This window comes from Mizuhopecten yessoensis, unplaced genomic scaffold (genome assembly GCF_002113885.1).
Source record: "Mizuhopecten yessoensis strain PY_sf001 unplaced genomic scaffold, ASM211388v2 scaffold2123, whole genome shotgun sequence".
NCBI classification, from domain to species: domain Eukaryota; kingdom Metazoa; phylum Mollusca; class Bivalvia; order Pectinida; family Pectinidae; genus Mizuhopecten; species Mizuhopecten yessoensis.
Window position 1 is genome coordinate 7,523 of NW_018404389.1, and position 19,703 is coordinate 27,225.

General features: G+C 39.2%; 1 protein-coding gene and 1 long non-coding RNA gene across 2 annotated transcripts; one reads left to right on the forward strand and one right to left on the reverse strand.

Moving 5' to 3' along the window:
- Positions 1–94: 94 nt before the first annotated feature.
- Positions 95–4,618, forward strand: LOC110445225. Its single transcript, XR_002462331.1, has 3 exons — positions 95–200; positions 1,833–1,897; positions 2,124–4,618. It is a non-coding gene; the product is annotated as an uncharacterized LOC110445225 (long non-coding RNA).
- On the reverse strand, positions 4,498–18,319 carry LOC110445224 (fructose-bisphosphate aldolase-like). The gene is made up of 8 exons (XM_021489727.1): positions 18,212–18,319; positions 14,424–14,542; positions 13,566–13,832; positions 10,728–10,888; positions 9,222–9,305; positions 8,690–8,864; positions 7,704–7,903; positions 4,498–5,042 (listed from the first exon to the last, which is right to left on the reverse strand). The coding sequence occupies exons 2-8, from the start codon at positions 14,533–14,535 to the stop codon at positions 4,950–4,952; spliced, it is 1,092 nt and encodes a 363-aa protein (XP_021345402.1). The 5' UTR covers positions 14,536–14,542; positions 18,212–18,319; the 3' UTR covers positions 4,498–4,949.
- Between the last annotated feature and the right edge of the window lie 1,384 nt (positions 18,320–19,703).

The window sequence follows — 19,703 nt, forward strand, 5'->3', positions numbered from 1 at the left end:
CAGCTACCCTTATCCTCTGCAATAGTGGCTTGATTCTTCGACAAATTTGTATCAAAAATAGTCAGAGGACCAGCTTAATATATTTAGGAGCCGACAGTTTCAATTTTTGTATGTTTCAGGGTCGGTTCATCATGGGCAACAAGACAGCCCGCACAGTGACATTCTTCTACACCATCCTCCTACATAGTCTCGTCTTCCTGGTAAGTACAGGTCAAGGTCAGGTAGAGGATATAGTCAAGGTCACATAGAAGTTATAGACAAGGATGAATGTACAAATTCCCACCAAAAGCTTAGTATGGTTATAGAATGGTTCTTGCTGAATTATAGTTAAGGTTTGTGGCAATGCACCTGCTGGTGTAGTTCTGTGACATTCCTACCACCAGTAAAGAAAACCAGAAACACTCCAACACCCCAACACCCCAAATACTGTGTCCAACAAGTAGGTGACACCATGATTATCACATGTATCGTATGATCCTGTAAATCTATGTTGTATACATACAAGTAAATATGTCCCTGTAAATTCTGACGTAATTGTGTCCCTGTAACTTCTGATGTAATTTTGTCCCAGTTACTTCTGCTGTACAGCTGTTTAGTTCCTGTAACCCCCATGTAATGGTATTCCTGTAAATTCTAATGTAATCGTGTCCCTGTTACTTCTGCTGTAAAGTGCCTCCCTGATGTAAGTGTATCCCTGTAACCTTTGATGTAATCATGTCCCTGTTACTTCTGCTGTATAGCTGTTTAGTTCCTGTTACCCCCGATGTAATTGTATCCCTGTAACCCCTGATGTAATTATATCCCTGTAACCTCTAATAGTAATGTGTCCCTGTAACCCCTGATGTTATTATATCCCTGTAACCTCTAATGGTAATGTGTCCCTGTTACCCCTGATGAAATTATATCCCTGTAACCTCTAATAGAAATGTGTCCCTGTTACCCCTGATGTAAGTATATCCCTGTTACCTCTAATAGTAATGTGTCCCTGTGACCCCTGATGTAGATATATCCCTGTAACCTCTAATAGTAATGTGTCCCCGTTACTCCTGATGTAATTATATCCCTGTAGCCTCTAATAGTAATGTGTCCCTGTTATCCCTGATGTAATTATATCCCTGTCGCCTCTAATAGTAATGTGTCCCTGTAACCCCTGATGTTATTATATCCCTGTAACCTCTAATAGAAATGTGTCCCTGTTACCCCTGATGTAAGTATATCCCTGTTACCTCTAATAGTAATGTGTCCCTGTAACCCCTGATGTAGATATATCCCTGTAACCTCTAATAGTAATGTGTCCCCGTTACTCCTGATGTAATTATATCCCTGTAGCCTCTAATAGTAATGTGTCCCTGTTAACCCTGATGTAATTATATCCCTGTAGCCTCTAATAGTAATGTGTCCCTATAACCCCTGATGTAATTATATCCCTGTAGCCTCTAATAGTAATGTGTCCCCGTAACCCCTGATGTAGATATATCACTGTAACCTCTAATAGTAATGTGTCCCTGTAACCCCTGATGTAGATATATCCCTGTAACCTCTAATAGTAATGTGTCCCTGTTACCCCTGATGTAGATATATCCCTGTAACCTCTAATAGTAATGCATCCCTGTAACCCCAGATGTAATTATATCCCTGTAACCTCTATAGTAATGTGTCCCTGTTACCCCTGATGTAATTAGATCCCTGTAACCTCTAATAGTAATGTGTCCCCGTTACCCCTGATGTCATTATATCCCTGTAACCTCTAATAGTAATGTGTCCCTGTTACCCGTGCTGTTTAGTTCCTGTAGCCCCTGATGCTGTATACGTTTTACTGTGAACTGTTACAGGTGCTGTACAAGGTGGCCCACACCGAGTCCTGTAAGAGAGACATGGCGGCTGACTGTCATGAGAAGTATGTTACACAACCATTAAAGTCACCAAAGTCACATTACAGGAATGCAGTGGGACTTTGGTACTTGTAGCACTACATGTCCAATGGGCATTTTGATTCACATTGAGTAAAATCTAAATGTAATGTTGGATATTTTTAGTTGTTGCCATTTGGCCTCGATTTCTATCCTGTACGGTAGTGTGCATCAGTGTCCTCCAAAATATACCCTCTCTTTCCCTTCTGTCAGGTTTGCTGAGCACATGTTGAAGGCACATGGGACACATCACCAATGAGGACTGACCCCTACACTGACCACTGGAACTACTGTACACGTCGACTGACCCGCCAGCAGCGTTACACCAGGCTTACCAAGCCGTTCAGTGATCAGTGGCCGGTCTCACATCAACAAAGACATTAACTACGTAACGCTTGCCGTGTAACACAATTTGAAGAAGGACCTACATTTACTAATATTTCCATAGGAAATAATCAAAACTTTAATAGTGTCATACTAGACTACATAACATAACTTATATCTGTACACTTCATACAGTACTGATTTTATATCTTTTATTTCTTTCTACACAGCTATTTGCCAGCTGTGAATGAAAATTGAATTGTTTAAACAATATTCTATATATTTATTTTGCTACGTATATTTGGGGGACATCATTGGGTCTTGTATGTCGAAAATATCAATGAAAATGACATTTCTTATGGCATCAAAATTGAACCACAGAAATGATGAAATGAAGATTTATCTTGATAATTAAAACATGTCACCTTTTACTATGTAGGTGGCTTTAGCACATAGGACACACCTTTTTCATGCAATGGAATTCTATTTCTGGACACTACTGTATTGTATTCTTACAAGTGTTTTTGGATCACACTGTCAAGTCATTTGGTTATAAAGTTTTGGCGAAATATTCCTGGTAATTACACCAATTGTCAGTCAGCAAAGCCTTTATAACTCTTGGGTTCTTCACTCCGTATGTACTCGTCAGGAGAGGGAGGCTAGTACAACTGTAAAACAAAAATAAACCCCTACAACTGTACGCAGTATGTAACAATACTTCTGAAATATTTCCCGGAGAATCAGTTTTTAATTACTGTTGTAAAATTAACAGTCTGTGTTAACCTGCTGGATAGGTATACTTTGTATTGGGGACCAACATGTTAAAAATGACATACATTATATATTTATACCTGCAAAACACATTATATACAGTAAATCATTTCACTTTGACATTTTAGTTTACATAACTGAAAAAAGTTATTTTCAAGATTACAAAAGGAATCGTTTAGTTCTTAAAGCTTTTATTTTTATCTGTTAATGATGTCCGATGGAAAAAAGTTCATCTGATCAAGAAACGCATTTTATGTAACATTTTGAGAATTTCTCAAAAAGTTCTTTCCTAAAGAAAGAGGAATGCTTTGTTTTCTATGTTGCATGATGGGATGGTAGAGGGCTACTTGTGATAATTTTTTATACTCAGAATTACTTGTGACGGAGGGAGAATCAAAGACTTGTGGGAAAGGATTGTAATATTGTACAGGTTTTTTAAAGAAAAGGTGGAAGTATTGGTTATTTTAATGTTTTTAATAAACATCTTGAGGCTACCAACAGGTTTTGTTTTTATTTCACTTATACAGATCGTAGATAAGAGATTGTCTCCCTTACACTGTATATATCACAACTGGACATGCACATCTAGCTCTTCATTTTGTTAACCACATTACAGTTTAATCAGTTGCACAGAGTTTATTCCTTTATGAAATAGAGATGGACCTACAGATTTATTTTTTATTTTTTTGGGGGGGAGGGGTTATGTCTTAAAGATGGAGTTTCCTAGGAAAAACCCCAGACCTGCGGCCAGTACCCGACGACTCCCCCAAGTAAGCCTCGAACATGCAACCCAGTGGCAAGGTACAGTACCTGGCGACTGCCCCACGTAGGCCTCGAAGCCCTGACCCACTGGTGGAGGGCTAGTGGTAACTACTCGGCCACAGCAGCCCTTTAATTGATGTTGCTTTCTTGGTCAGTGTTATAATTAGTGTGCATGAACAAACATGTCCCCAGATCTATCTAGCTCCTAAAAATATGTTTCAATGACGGTTTTTGGTATCATTTGGGTCAATACACTTTTAAACCAGTCAGAGAAAGATGTTTTGCCAAAAAGACAGACTCCAGAACATAGTTCTATAACAGAAGGTTGACAAAAAGACAGACTCCAGAACATAGTTCTATAACAGAAGGTTGACAAAATCTTTTGACAAATCTGACCTTGAAATTAGATTTTTAATCAACTTTAATCACTTAGTCCAGGCATTGCTCAAGTTATTTTAATTAAGTTCTGCACAAATCTTGAACCATTTCCTGATCCCAGAGCCACTAGATGGATGTAAAAGTGATAGGACAGCTACTTGTGAGCCAAACTCTATTGTTTACAGCTGTCCTGTAGGTATTGATACTGAACAAACAACAGTTACATGTGAGACAGACTCTATTGTCTACAGCTGTCCTGTAGGTATTGATACTGAACAAACAACAGTTACATGTGAGACAGACTCTATTGTCTACAGCTGTCCTGTAGGTATTGATACTGAACAAACAACAGTTACATGCATATATTGTTTAATACAGTTTTATCAGTTGAGGAGTGGGATCACAGAAATCATAACAAGTTCATCATTTAACACATAACAGGCATAATCTGTTCTATTAAGCAAATAAATAAAGTTTAACAAATGCTGACATCAACAATACATAAGTGACGAAAACAATTAAAATCTGCACGAATCATTACCATGTGGTGAACTACATATTATGCCTACAGCTGAGATTCCGAAGTATCTTAAAAAAATGCCTAAAAATACGGTATAATACCTATCACATTATTGTACGTTAAAACGTACTTAATCTCTTCATCAACACGCACTGCACCCGCATGTGTTCAGCAATATTGTTCGTTAAAATATAAATGCATTACATGTGAAAAACTGTCTCTAGTATTGTAGGGCTACACCATGCGTACATGATAAGGGGAGGTAAGCTGGGTTGGTTCTGTGTCTAGTACGCGTGCTGTGCCACAAACAGAGAATCGGCCGCTGCTGCACTTGCCATGTCTCCCTGGTACTTGCCCACGGCTGCCAGACCATTGGCCTACAATTGTAAACATACACTTATCAATGATCACAAATTACCTATATTGGTTACACATTACCAGTATTTAAATGTTCTCCAAAATCGGCTGTACTGGAAGAGGCACCTATAATATAAGCAAGTGTGTTCTTACCAATGCGTGTTACCCATGACCCTCTCGTCATGATTCATTGTCCTGACTCTACTGACTTCATTTCTTAACAGATTTTCATCAAAGTTTACACAAACGTCAGATATGAGAATACCTTGGATAAGTTTGTGTTTCAGGTTGCAAAGGTCAATGCCAAGGTCACTGTTGCTATTTATAGATTAACCACAGAGCCAAGGGTGCATTCATTCTTACAGGAGATTTTTACAAAAGAGCTTTTAATGCATTGAAATTAACAGAGGTACATTTTAGTTTCATGTGCAAAAAATGGTCTGCATGGACTTTCTGCTTAACTCTTTCCGTACCGTTGTCGTGTACACACGACAACAATATGTCATCCTGGTCCCCGTTGTCATGTACAGACGACAAAATAAAGGGCCGTCTCATCCCCGTTGTCGTGTACACACGACAAGATACTTGGATGTAACCTGCCTGATGTTTAGTTGGTTATCGCACGAGACTGTCGCGAAAAAACAACTAATTGTCGCTAAAATCAGAACCCATCAAGTTGGAAGAAATAATTTTATTTGTGCAGAGTACACTTTATTATTTTGTGACTTAATGTTTTCGCATTTGCCACAAGATGTTTGCGTTTGGTGCCTCAAATGTAAACAAGATGGTGGCAACTTAATTTGATACGAACACTCGTAAATTCATCATCAGATATTTGTTGAGACTTATGGAAGTAAATTTGAATATTCTAATATAAGTCTTGATGAAATCTACTTGTATTTAGAAAAAAAATCAACAACTCCACATTCTTAACTATAATCAATCCCCATTGGAAACCTGCACTACAACGCTGTGTTAAATACAAGGAATCGTATCGTTTATTGCCAGACAAATGTCGATTTCTCAGTCATAATCAGCTGCCAGTAAGTCATTATGCTGCGAAAATGATGAAGTGTTTGTCTATGAACCAGAACATGAAACAATAACAATATTTGTTCACAGTTACCTGTTTAATTCTTGCGGCAGTTACACCTAGTCTAAAAAGTACATTGATAATCTGCCATTTTGTTATATGCGCGGGGGCGAGTCTAATAAGTACATCCGGTACGGAATCCAGACCGGAGTTGCGGTACGGAAAGAGTTAATGGGAGGCCCACTCTGAACCCTGCTGCTTAATGGGAGGCCCACTCTGAACCCTGCTGCTTAATGGGAGGCCCACTCTGAACCCTGCTGCTTAATGGGAGGCCCACTCTGAACCCTGCTGCTTAATGGGAGGCCCACTCTGAACCCTGCTGCTTAATGGGAGGCCCACTCTGAACCCTGCTGCTTAATGGGAGGCCCACTCTGAACCCTGCTGCTTAATGGGAGGCCCACTCTGAACCCTGCTGCTTAATGGGAGGCCCACTCTGAACCCTGCTGCTTAATGGGAGGCCCACTCTGAACCCTGCTGCTTAATGGGAGGCCCACTCTGAACCCTGCTGCTTAATGGGAGGCCCACTCTGAACCCTGCTGCTTAATGGGAGGCCCACTCTGAACCCTGCTGCTTAATGGGAGGCCCACTCTGAACCCTGCTGCTTAATGGGAGGCCCACTCTGAACCCTGCTGGTTTTGAATATTGCAGTAATAACACTGACTCGGTAAGCATGAGAAAATGGTGGTCATGCCTGGTAAACACTCGGGGAGGAATTGAGGCCCAGCTGTGAAAAGGCCTGGTAGACAATATATATATATATTCATCATTGGTTGGTCAATATAAATAAAGGGTCCCAGAGTACCCAGACCAAAGAGATTATTTAAATGTGGCATTGCAGCCATAGCAATAGAGAAAACTGGCTGATACTGACTGTTCCATTTATTGAAAACCTACCTCAAATTTGAAAAACAGATATGATATAAATATCATTTAATTTTTAAAATCAATGAAAAAGATTTAGGTATTAATCTGTGTTCTGTTCAGAGTAATATTCCTGCTGTTTCGTACAGGAGTGGAGACAGATATTTATAACACGCTAACAAGGGTTATCGTATTTGTCTGCAATCCTGTGTACCATTATAGGAGTATACCTCTGAATACAGTTGAATACCTAAGTACAGAGCCACCCTACCAGCCTACATATGCACACTCAATATCATTGATTTTTTTTTTTATCCATTTTCAAACTAAACTTCAGATTTAATTATTGATATTAAACCCACCTGCAGATTTGATAACTGATACTAAGACCTTCATTAAATAAACTAAAGCTAAATTGGGTGTGGGATTACTCCCTTACATTCCATATATACAAGTTAATTCATTATTAATTCAAAACAGATCTAGCCATTGATATTTTTGTGGTATGATAAATCTTGGGATTAAATTTACAGCTTGTTTCATACTTCAACAACGTCAGCAGTTATTTCCTCAATTTTCCAAGTGAACATTGATAAATTAGCAGGTAGTATAGTGACTACAACACTCTCTCTATAGATAAAATGTTTCACAAAAAATTCAAAAATCATTATTATAAGTTTTGAAATTTGATATTTGACCTGCCGTGACCCTCATCCCAGATACTGACCTTTGCCCTCAAAAGGAGCTGCTTCTGTGCTGCGGCTACATTTTCCTCCTTGCCCTGCCAGATCTTGAGGACACTAGCCTGGAGTGCTCGGCCGAAGGAGAAGGTTAGTGGCCAAGGTTTGCGGCCCGAGTCTGTGTTAATGGCATTGAGGTTTGTAGACGCATCTTCCTCCGACTGACCACCGGAGAGGAATGTCACACCTGAAAACATAACCAGAAAAACTCGTTTATTTTGCGTCCTTTTTGCGCTCACGTGAGTGTCATGTGTGATCAGATATTCCAAAGGAAACAAACAACCAAATACACATTTTACTCGTATTCTTAACATCATTGTACGGCCTGTAAACAATACTTATGAACTCACTTATAATAAACAAACTACAAAAATCCTAAGAATCCCAAGCGGTTTGTCTTTCATTTTCAGAGATCGATTTTCAGAACTTGAACATCTTTTTCTTTTTTTTAATTTTGGTGCGCAAAATATTTGAGTAGAAGTTTTTTTGGAGATTTTCAGCCTCAAAAAGTACCTGCGCAAATTACATAGGTGTGCAAATTACATAGGTGTGCAAATAACATAGGTTTGCAAATTACACGGGTTTTTACAGTAGGTAAAATAACTGACATACACTTCTTAGTAACACTCGAGCCAATAACAACCAATGTCTTTCTTCTTTGAGTTCCAACCATAAAATAAATTGAATGGTTAGATAAACTTTTGACATTCTGGTTAAGAGGTATCTAACCTAGCCTTAAATTGAATTATGTTCAGAGTTATACTATATGAACTTTAACTCTTAACAGGATTGCAAATCAAATAACACAACTAATCAGGATTGTCTGAGGTCCTGTTCAGGTTTACACAACTATAGCTGTGGACTGAATGCTGACAGTTTAAAACATTTATAACTAAAAAAAATAAAGTTTTTAACAATGGAAAAATCTATAAATCTGAGATGGGACAACTTATATGGAGTATGCTCGACTCACCAGCGACTGCGGGAGGGACCGTTCTGCTGAGGCAGAGAACTGTTGCACGAGCATTCTCTGCTGGGGTTCCCCTCTTACTGCAGGACATCCCAGCCGTAATCATGTTTGGTTTGAGGAGTGTCCCCTCCAAGAACACGTGGTGGTCGGCCAATGCCTTGTAGGTAAATGCCAGCACCTGTACAGGAAAACGCATTCTTAGTCACGTAGTCACCAACATGAGATCAAACTTCATCAACTTTACTGCCAAGGAAAAAAATATCTCCAAATTGATTACATCACAAAACTGTTTAATAGATTAAAACTCTTCAAAAACTAAGTTCAGTAACAATCTAGTTACTCGTGACCAGAATAACCACTTATACATTATTGACCGTGTTACGGCCCAAAACTACTGTAATCAATTACAGACCTGATTGTGTCCCTGTGCAATCCATTCTTAATTGGATTTTAGTGTCTTCACATGTACATTTTATGTATATACAGAGAAATGACGTTAAATGAACCAACTGATCATTTTACTATTGGTACAAACCTGTTCTGTAGCTTTTTCTGCCGTGTCCAGGTCATGCTCACCGTCAGGGAGGACCTCTGGCTCCACAATGGGAACCAGACCGTTCTGTAAAGATACAGGAATTACATAAACACTAATAACTTAAACATAAAACAACAACATGTGTTCTTTGCAAGAAATTTAAAACAGCAAATAATAGATTTATACAAAGAACAAGACAACAAATAAAGTCATCCTTTAAACCAGCTCTAAATGTGAAGTACACCTCTTTTTTTTTATATGGTTGCTGCAATTTTATTTTGAATATTTTTTTGGTTTAAATCTGTTAATGGTGGTTTTCCTCCCTATCCTAAACCTATTGTCAGTAGGTGATACTGTTATTGACTGTTATCATGCATATCACTGTGACAACAGCTTGCTGATTGATGACTGTCCATAGCTATCACACATATCTCTGTTACAACAGCTTGCTGATGACTGTCCATAGCTATCACACATATCTCTGTGACAACAGCTTGCTGATGACTGTCCATAGCTATCACACATATCTCTTTGACGACAGCTTGCTGATGACTGTCCATAGTTTATCACACATATCACTGTGACAACAGCTTGCTGACGACTGTCCATAGCTATCACACATATCTCTGTGACGACAGCTCGCTGACGACTGTCCATAATTTATCACACATATCACTGTGACACCAGCTTGCTGATGACTGTGCCATAGTTTATCACACATATCTCTGTGACAACAGCTTGCTGATGACTGTCCATAGCTATCACACATATCTCTTTGACGACAGCTTGCTGATGACTGTCCATAGTTTATCACACATATCACTGTGACAACAGCTTGCTGACGACTGTGCCATAGTTTATCACACATATCACTGTGACAACAGCTCGCTGACGACTGTGCCATAACTATCACACATATCACTGTGACAACAGCTCACTGACGACTGTGCCATAGCTATCACACATATCACTGTGACAACAGCTCACTGACGACTGTGCCATAACTATCACACATATCACTGTGACAACAGCTCACTGACGACTGTGCCATAGCTATCACACATATCACTGTGACAACAGCTCACTGACGACTGTGCCATAACTATCACACATATCACTGTGACAACAGCTCACTGACGACTGTGCCATAGCTATCACACTACGGTCCAGTAAGTATTGTGGTTGTTTAACATTAAGGAAGGTTCAAATTTAAGCCTTTATCTTTCCAAGTTTTCAGTTGGTTACCACCTTTCAGCTTTACTTTTGTGCTGATCTTATTTAGCAGTAAAATCTTATCTGCACATTTGATCACACAATGGGGCAATCAGTTATTAAATCACCCCTTGTGAGCAGCATGCATGGTCATTTTGGTGTGTAGTGCGATCACACAACTGTAACTTACATGAATGTTTACTGGCTAAGATAAATTTTATAGTGAATGTGTAGATGACATTATGATCAAACAGTTTTTACTTGCCCTGCAGTTACGTTTTGATGTGGTCTTACCTGCTGACAGATACTGGCATAGCGAGCGAGGACGTTAGCATTCTCCAGCATGGCCTGGTAGGACGGGCTCTCCTTCTGGATCTTAAGGACACATCTCCATTTGGCAAACTGGGCGCCATCTTTCTTGTACTGGGCACACCTCTCACTCAGGCCATCCAGACCTGTAATATAGGTACCAAAATATGGGAAAATGCTCCATGTTCTCAAATATCAAACCTGTATCAAAACTAGAACTGACACCTATCTCAGTACAAAGGTCACAGTTACATAGTTCTTGTACTCTGCAAACCTAACCTGCTAACTCCAGGTGAAATAATATAGAAGATATTATACCCCAGACAAGTTTTGTCTAGACAACCTGATTCCTGGGTATAATAAACTGAAAATGTAACCCTCAATTAGTTGACCTGGACCCACCCCTCCTAGAAATGCCTGTAATAAGACAAAATGGTTATAGCTGTTGCATTGGAAACATTTAACAAGTTACAGAATAAATAGCAACACTCCAAGCCTGTACAAGCATATCTTCCAGTTATCAGTTCCATTTTCACGTCAAGTCTATTGCATGCCATTGTTTGAAATTGTTTCTTTCCTCCAATAGTAATAGCTGAGTATTTTCCACTATATGCCATTATGACAATGATAATCAAATTATTCTTACCACTGTGAGGTGTTTTATATTGTTGAGGAATTGGGCTTTAGAATTTAGAAAAAAATCATTCAAAGAAGAATTTTACTCATCTTACCAAAGATTGTTTTGTCTAAATATGATTTGAAAGACCAGCAATCCTGTATATCAAAGTTTATTTACATTTCAAATGTACACAATATGCATGAATAAAAATAACTGTTTTCAAAAAATGGAGCCAAAATCAAATTGAGTAAGTGAACCAGTAAGATAACCAGTCCCAGGTATGTCTGGAGCCAGTATGTCTGGAGCCAGTATGTCTGAAGTCAGTTTGTCTGAAGTCAGAATTTCCAATGAGATTTAGATGTCTGTAAAGTCAGAATTTCCATGAGATTTAAATGTCTGGAGTCAGAATTCCCAATGAGATTTAGATGTCTGGAGCCAGTATGTCTGGAGTCAGTATGTCTAGAGTCAGTATGTCTGAAGTCAGAATTTCCAATGAGATTTAAATGTCTGGAGTCAGTATGTCTGGAGCCAGTTTGTCTGAAGTCAGTATGTCTGGAGTCAGTATGTCTGAAGTCAGTATGTCTGAAGTCAGTATGTCTGAAGTCAGTATGTCTGGAGTCAGTATGTCTGAAGCCAGTATGTGTCTGGAGTCAGTATGTCTGGAGTCAGTATGTCTGAAGTCAGTATGTCTGGAGTCAGTATGTCTGGAGTCAGTATGTCTGAAGTCAGTATGTCTGAAGTCAGTATGTCTGGAGTCAGTATGTCTGAAGTCAGTATGTCTGAAGTCAGTATGTCTGGAGTCAGTATGTCTGGAGTCAGTATGTCTGAAGCCAGTATGTCTGGAGTCAGTATGTCTGGAGTCAGTATGTCTGGAGTCAGTATGTCTGGAGTCAGTATGTCTGAAGTCAGTATGTCTGGAGTCAGTATGTCTGAAGTCAGTATGTCTGGAGTCAGTATGTCTGAAGTCAGTATGTCTGGAGTCAGTATGTCTGAAGTCAGTATGTCTGGAGTCAGTATGTCTGAAGTCAGTATGTCTGGAGTCAGTATGTCTGAAGTCAGTATGTCTGGAGTCAGTATGTCTGAAGTCAGTATGTCTGGAGTCAGTATGTCTGAAGTCAGTATGTCTGGAGTCAGTATGTCTGAAGTCAGTATGTCTGGAGTCAGTATGTCTGAAGTCAGTATGTCTGGAGTCAGTATGTCTGAAGTCAGTATGTCTGGAGTCAGTATGTCTGAAGTCAGTATGTCTGGAGTCAGTATGTCTGAAGTCAGTATGTCTGGAGTCAGTATGTCTGAAGTCAGTATGTCTGGAGTCAGTATGTCTGGAGCCAGTTTGTCTGAAGTCAGTATGTCTGGAGTCAGTATGTCTGAAGTCAGAATTTCCAATGAGATTTAAATGTCTGTAAAGTCAGAATTTCCGATGAGATTTAAATGTCTGGAGTCAGAATTCCCAATGAGATTTAGATGTCTGGAGTCAGAATTCCCAATGAGATTTAGATGTCTGGAGTCAGAATTCCCAATGAGATTTAGATGTCTGAACTCAGAATTTCCAATGAGATTTAGATGTCTGGAGTCAGTATGTCTGGAGTCAGTATGTCTGAAGTCAGTATGTCTGGATTCAGAATTCCCAATGAGATTTAGATGTCTGTAGTCAGAATTCCCAATGAGATTTAAATGTCTGAAGTCAGTATGTCTGGAGTCAGAATTCCCCATGAGATTTAGATGTCTGAAGTCAGAATTTCCAATGAGATTTAGATGTCTGGAGTCAGTATGTCTGGAGTCAGTATGTCTGGAGTCAGTATGTCTGGAGTCAGTATGTCTGAAGTCAGTATGTCTGGATTCAGAATTCCCAATGAGATTTAGATGTCTGGAGCCAGTATGTCTGGAGCCAGAATTCCCAATGAGATTAAGAACCAACTTTCCCAACTTTTTAAAAAATACATTAAAAAAAAATCTTTAGAAAAAAGGCTGAAACAGGCTACTGCCTTTCAAAAGAAAAACAGAGAAAAAAAGAAGAGAAGGGGATTTGAACACTTAAATATTAGGATACCAGTAGTGGCTGTTCCCAACTAGCCAGGCTATATCATTGTCTATGCCCATCAGTGGTACACTTACCCTGTGTGGTGCATTCATTGTCTGTGCCCATCAGTGGTACACTTACCCTGTGTGGTGCATTCGTTGTCTGTGCCCATCAGTGGTACACTTACCCTGCGTGGTGCATTCGTTGTCTGTGCCCATCAGTGGTACAACACCCTTGTCAACTTTGATGCCTGGAATGATGTTCTTATCCTGGAGAACCTTTGTGAAGGGGACGCCCTCTGCTGTCTTCTGGTAAAACGTTTCGTGAAACATGATCACACCACTGATGTTCTCAGAGATGGCATTGTCGGTGGTGAATAGCAGTTCTCTGTATCTGCGACGATTCTCCTCCGTGTTCTCAACGTTGATGGGGGCAAACCTCTTCCCAACAGAACCTTAAACAAATACCACAAACCCAGGGATTAACATCTTTTTTTTCTAATGAACTTATCTTTACACAGTTTTTAAAGGTTATTGAAAGAGCTGGATATGACACTTAACATGGGATGACACTTCGAAAACAATATGTTTCTACAAAATTTCTGAGCTTGTTAGCTGACATAGACGTAAGATTCCTAGCCAGGTGTCACAGTTACCTGTAGACTCGTCAGTGGCTAGGATTTCCTTGCCAGGTGACACACTTACCTGTAGACTGGTCAGTGGCTAGGATTTCCTTGCCAGGTGACACTTACCTGTAGACTCGTCAGTGGCTAGGATTTCCTTGCTAGGGGGTAGCCTTCCCCACATATTAAGCTCAACTGATTATGTAACCTTTGTACTGCATAATGCTATTTTTATTGACAAAATGTTGCTGTTGTATCAGCGTTAATAATGATATAACACGTACACGTCAGTGGCTAGGATTACCTTGCCAGGCGTCACAGTTACCTGTAGACTCGTCAGTGGCTAGGATTTCCTTGCCAGGTGACACAATTACCTGTAGACTCGTCAGTGGCTAGGATTTCCTTTCCAGGTGACACACTTACCTGTAGACTCATCAGCAGCTAGGATTCCCTTGCCAGGAGCTACTATGGCATTGGCAATTTTGCGGAGTTCCTCCTCCTTCTCTGGACTCAGGTACTGTGGAAAGGTTGGCATCTTGGCTCTGAAACAAACACAGACTCATGAGGAAACATCCGGTCCGTTTTCTAGTCATTCCATTTTGAAGTGCCCTCCAGCCCAGCCCTGCTACACAGCGACACATTTTTTCATTTTTTTAAGTCTTCAATTATAACAAAGATTTACAGCCCAATATAGTAACAAGTGATTTTGTACACTACATATATTTACACACAAAAAAATCCGATTTAGACTAATACACATTTTCTGAAATATTTCCTTTTCTTAAAAAAAAAGGAGATTTTCGCTAAAACCTCAATTAGTTCATATATCTGGATTGCATGCCGTCAACATTACAAATTTACTGATAATGACATTTATAGGTTACAGAGAACTGGACATAGAATAAACACTATGTATTATCACTTTACTATTTCAATTGATATTTGAGAAACATTGCCCTTTACCCAATCCAAGTTTCTCAAGTTACAGACATACCAAGCCTGTGATGCAGAGGCCCGTTTTACATTAACCTTTTGCATTCAATTGGAGAGTTTGATGAAAAATTCCTTTTCAAATGTCACTATATAAATGCTCATTTGGAATTTTGAAAACGACGTGTGGTTACCTTTAATTTAGGAACATCGTAAACAGAAATGTTCAGAAGATAAATAGCGGTGCAAGTGCAACATTCCCCGAGAGCCTATAGGTGCAACATTCCCCTAGAGCCTATAGGTGCAATATTCCCCGAGAGCATATAGGTGACACATTCCCCGAGAGCATACAGGTGCAACATTCCCCGAGAGCCTATAGGTACAACATTCCCTGAGAGCATATAGGTGCAACATTCCCCGAGAGCCTATAGGTGCAACATTCTCAGAGAGCCTATAGGTGCAACATTCCCTGAGAGCATATAGGTGCAACATTCCCCGAGAGCCTATATGTGCAACATTCCCCGAGAGCCTATAGGTGCAACATTCCCTGAGAGCATATAGGTGCAACATTCCCCGAGAGCCTATAGGTGCAACATTCCCCTAGATCCTATAGGTGCAATATTCCCCGAGAGCATATAGGTGACACATTCCCCGAGAGCATACAGGTGCAACATTCCCCGAGAGCCTATAGGTACAACATTCCCTGAGAGCATATATGTGCAACATTCCCCGAGAGCCTATAGGTGCAACATTCTCAGAGAGCCTATAGGTGCATCATTCCCTGAGAGCATATAGGTGCAACATTCCCCGAGAGCCTATATGTGCAACATTCCCCGAGAGCATATAGGTGCAACATTCCCCAATAGCCTATAGGTGCAACATTCCCAGAGAGCCTATAGGTACAACATTCCCTGAGAGCCTATAGGTGCAACATTCCCTGAGAGCATCTAGGTGCAACATTCCCTGAGAGCCTATAGGTGCAATATTCCCCAAGAGCCTATAGGTGCAACATTCCCTGAGAGCATCTAGGTGCAACATTCCCTGAGAGCCTATAGGTGCAATATTCCCCAAGAGCCTATAGGTGCAACATTCCCTGAAAGCCTATAGGTGCAACATTCCCCGGGAGCCTATAGGTGCAATATTCCCGTAGAGCCTATAGGTGCAACATTCCCCGAGAGCCTATAGGTACAACATTCCCTGAGAGCATATAGGTGCAACATTCCCCAATAGCCTATAGGTGCAACATTCCCAGAGAGCCTATAGGTACAACATTCCCTGAGAGCCTATAGGCGCAACATTCCCTGAGAGCATATAGGTGCAACATTCCCTGAGAGCCTATAGGTGCAATATTCCCCAAGAGCCTATAGGTGCAACATTCCCTGAGAGCCTATAGGTGCAACATTACCTGAGAGCATATAGGTGCAACATTCCCAGAGAGCCTATAGGTGCAACATTCCCCGAGACCCTATAGGTGCAACATTCCCTGAGAGCCTATAGGTGCAACATCACCCGAGAGCCTATAGGTGCAACATTCCCTGAGAGCATATAGGTGCAACATTCCCTGAGAGCCTATAGGTGCAACATTCCCCGAGAGCCTATATGTGCAACATTCCCAGAGAGCCTTTTAGAACTTTTAAGCTGATGGCGCCAATGTTTAGCTTTACTGCATAATATACAACATCAAATGAAGGCATTTGACAGATGTGTGGTTTATCTCTACTGTAAGCATATGTATATCTCCAAAGAAACTCAGCTACATTATATTAAGGGACATTCAAGCAAACAAATGTTTGGAGCAATAATTCAGAAAAGTGTACAGTCAAGATAAACCTGTCTATATTGAACAGTCAAGATAAACCTGTCTATATTGAACAGTCAGGGGTATAATGACCGACAAGAATAGCATGTCTGTAGCGACCAGTCAATTTAACTAGCAACCAGTCATGTACAACTTGTCATTATATAAACATGATTTATCAATGTTCATAGTAAATAAAACTTGCTCATAAAACTTCACAGATTATCTATTTATAGATATAAGTATAATGTGCAGCTATCTGTATCAATTAATGGAAGAACATGCAGAAAAGGCAAAAAAACTTTAGCCTAGGTATTTACTTCTGGAAATATAGGATTATAATAGGCCTAGACACTAATATCTAAAAGGTAACCTATATAGCTAAGTAGTTACTGAAAACACAAGTTTTGTACCTAGGTCTGCGCTAACATAGCTACCAAACAACTAGTTCTGGTAAGTGTTGTGACGTATGTGGTCAGACAACACTTCCTACCCCTTCCCAGCTCACTTGTGTATATATACACATATGTGTCAGAGTTAATTAGGCTCTGGTACACAAAGTTACCTTCAGCATCAAGGTTACAACACTTTCTCTGCAGTATCATGCTATGTGTTCATAGTAATACCATCAAATATATATCAAACTGAAGCAAAAATGTGCTTACTTGGAAGATTCGTATGTTACTTGCCCCCTAGCACATTTCAGTTCTAATTTGCACATTAACTGTTCATAAAACATCAGCAGTACTATTTACTGTTTGTATTATGATTAAAAAATAATTTTGCAAAAAAAATACATTTAACATCAACAATCTCGTCTGGAACACATGACTTAGAACTATTAGTTGTATTGAAAACCCGGAAAATGACAGGAGAACAGACGAATAACAATTAGGACTGGCATTTAATCTACTGTATTGTGTATGTAGTGGTAAAATGATTACGCAATTTAAATCCTAATTTTACTGTTGTCATGTGGTATGGAAAGAATGTGAAAATGATGTTCAACAAAAGTCAATAAAATCAAAGCGCATCTCGCCGTCAGAAGGATGTTTTGAGGACGGAGACGAGGTCACGTAGCCAGAAGAGGACAAGGTCAAGACGGGGATTTTACTCGCGTGATGCTTATGCTCAAGTAAAAGGAAGTTCCAACAGCGATTGTGTATTCGTTATAATCACATTTATAATGTTCATTTAACCAAAGCGACAGTAAAACATGGTATAGAGGAGGTCTGATGCTGAATGTCGCATTTAACCAAGGTCGTTTATATCAACATAGTGTGACCTTCATCTGACTACAGTGAGCATGCCGGTATCGTGATCGTCTGCTTGAGAACAACGGTATTTTCCAGCGATTCTGCATAATCGATTGCAAAATAAACTTCATCGCAATGAAAGAATGGTTTCAGTAGTCATTATTTTTCCAGTGATACACAAGTTGTTCCTTTTAACACACACATAAAGCAAAAAAAATGAGGGTTACCTTTTGCTGGATCACAAATACGTCTGGTTGCTTCTGGGGAAAGACTGCCGGCACAAATGTGTAGTTTTGTTTATTATGACGTCACAATACAAGGGAGCTCACTCTAATAACACACATCCTCTCACGTGTGTTTAGGCAGACGAAAGCAGGAAACGAGACTTGAAAATTAATTATATCAAAACAAGGACATTAAGCGTCAAAAATAATGAAAACCCCTTATAAAAATATAATGGAGAGCACAACCCATTCAGAAAATGATATTGAAATTCAATCCAAAGAAGAGTAAATCCCCCCGACTCCACCCACTATACTTTTAACTACCTTTCCATATAATTTGAGTTTCTATATTGACTTTAAGATCCGATTTTTTTCAAAAAGTTTTATCCAATTTCTTTAGTCGCTTCCATTTTTTTTTTAAACCAAGAAGTTCATCAATAAACTTCCGCGAAACCGAGAATTGGAAAAATATAACAAAGATTAAATCATAGAAGGATTCTTAATCTTGTTCCTTCTGTATATTCCTCTTTGTTAAACAATAAAATAATAAGTAAATCTCTTACTAATCTCTTAGTCCCGTAAGGTTAAGATCTCCAAATTCTTCCGTATATTGCATAATGTCATAAATCATTCTTGTATTTTCACCTATATACCCGCCGTAACCGTCCTGAAAGAAATCCTGTTTGGTCCAAATTAATAATTTTGTTTAAACTGATTTCATTCTATTTGCTATAGAGCCTGACGCAATTTTATAGACAATGTTCAGAAGTGAAATAGGTCGCCAATTTTTAACAAAATGTCTGGGTTTATCACCCTTAGGTAAACATGTAATAATACCATAATTGATAGACCTAATAACAAAGTTTCCCAAATTATTCCAAAAAGCATTAAAAAATCTGACGTAAATCCGTCAGATCTTGGACTTTTGCTATTTTTCAGATGCTTCTTTAAGAATGATTAAACCCTCCAGACTTTCTATTTCTGAAGCATCCAATTGGAACATCACAATTTTAAAAAAAACATCTAAATTTATTTCATCGACTTCGTGATCTATACTTAACTAACTTCAATTAGATTATCATTTTGTTTTGTAATAATTTCTCCAATAGCCAACTGTAATACTTTTTTAAGTAAAATTTCTATTTTCTAGATTAAAAAAATAATTTGTCGTTTTTTTTCCCTCCTCACTCCACTTAGCCTCAGAGCGAATGATACTTCCCTTAATCTTATGCATTCTTATATCCTCTAATTCTTTTTTCCTTGCCGGTAGTTCCTCTATATTTACATCACTATGGTTTGCAAGATTCCTTATTTTTCCGTGATACTTACCTCCCTTTGATGTTGTTTTGTTTCTTTTTATACGACGAATACGAAATAGTTTTCCCTCTTATTTCCATTAAAAGAGTTTCTAAAAATAGTTGATCATGCTAAACAAACTCTATATCAGAATTTCGGATATTTTCTACGTACTCAGAATGAATCATAGACACCTAAC

Bases quoted from the DNA above. Each gene is read 5' to 3' on its own strand.
- LOC110445224 (XM_021489727.1), bottom strand. From the start codon at position 14,535: ATGCCAACCTTTCCACAGTACCTGAGTCCAGAGAAGGAGGAGGAACTC. The intron at 10,889-13,565 runs GTAAGTGTACCA...CCTATATTACAG, and splicing joins CAACGAATGCACCACGCAGG to GTCTGGATGGCCTGAGTGAG. The intron at 9,306-10,727 runs GTAAGACCACAT...GTATCTTTACAG, and splicing joins ATGCCAGTATCTGTCAGCAG to AACGGTCTGGTTCCCATTGT.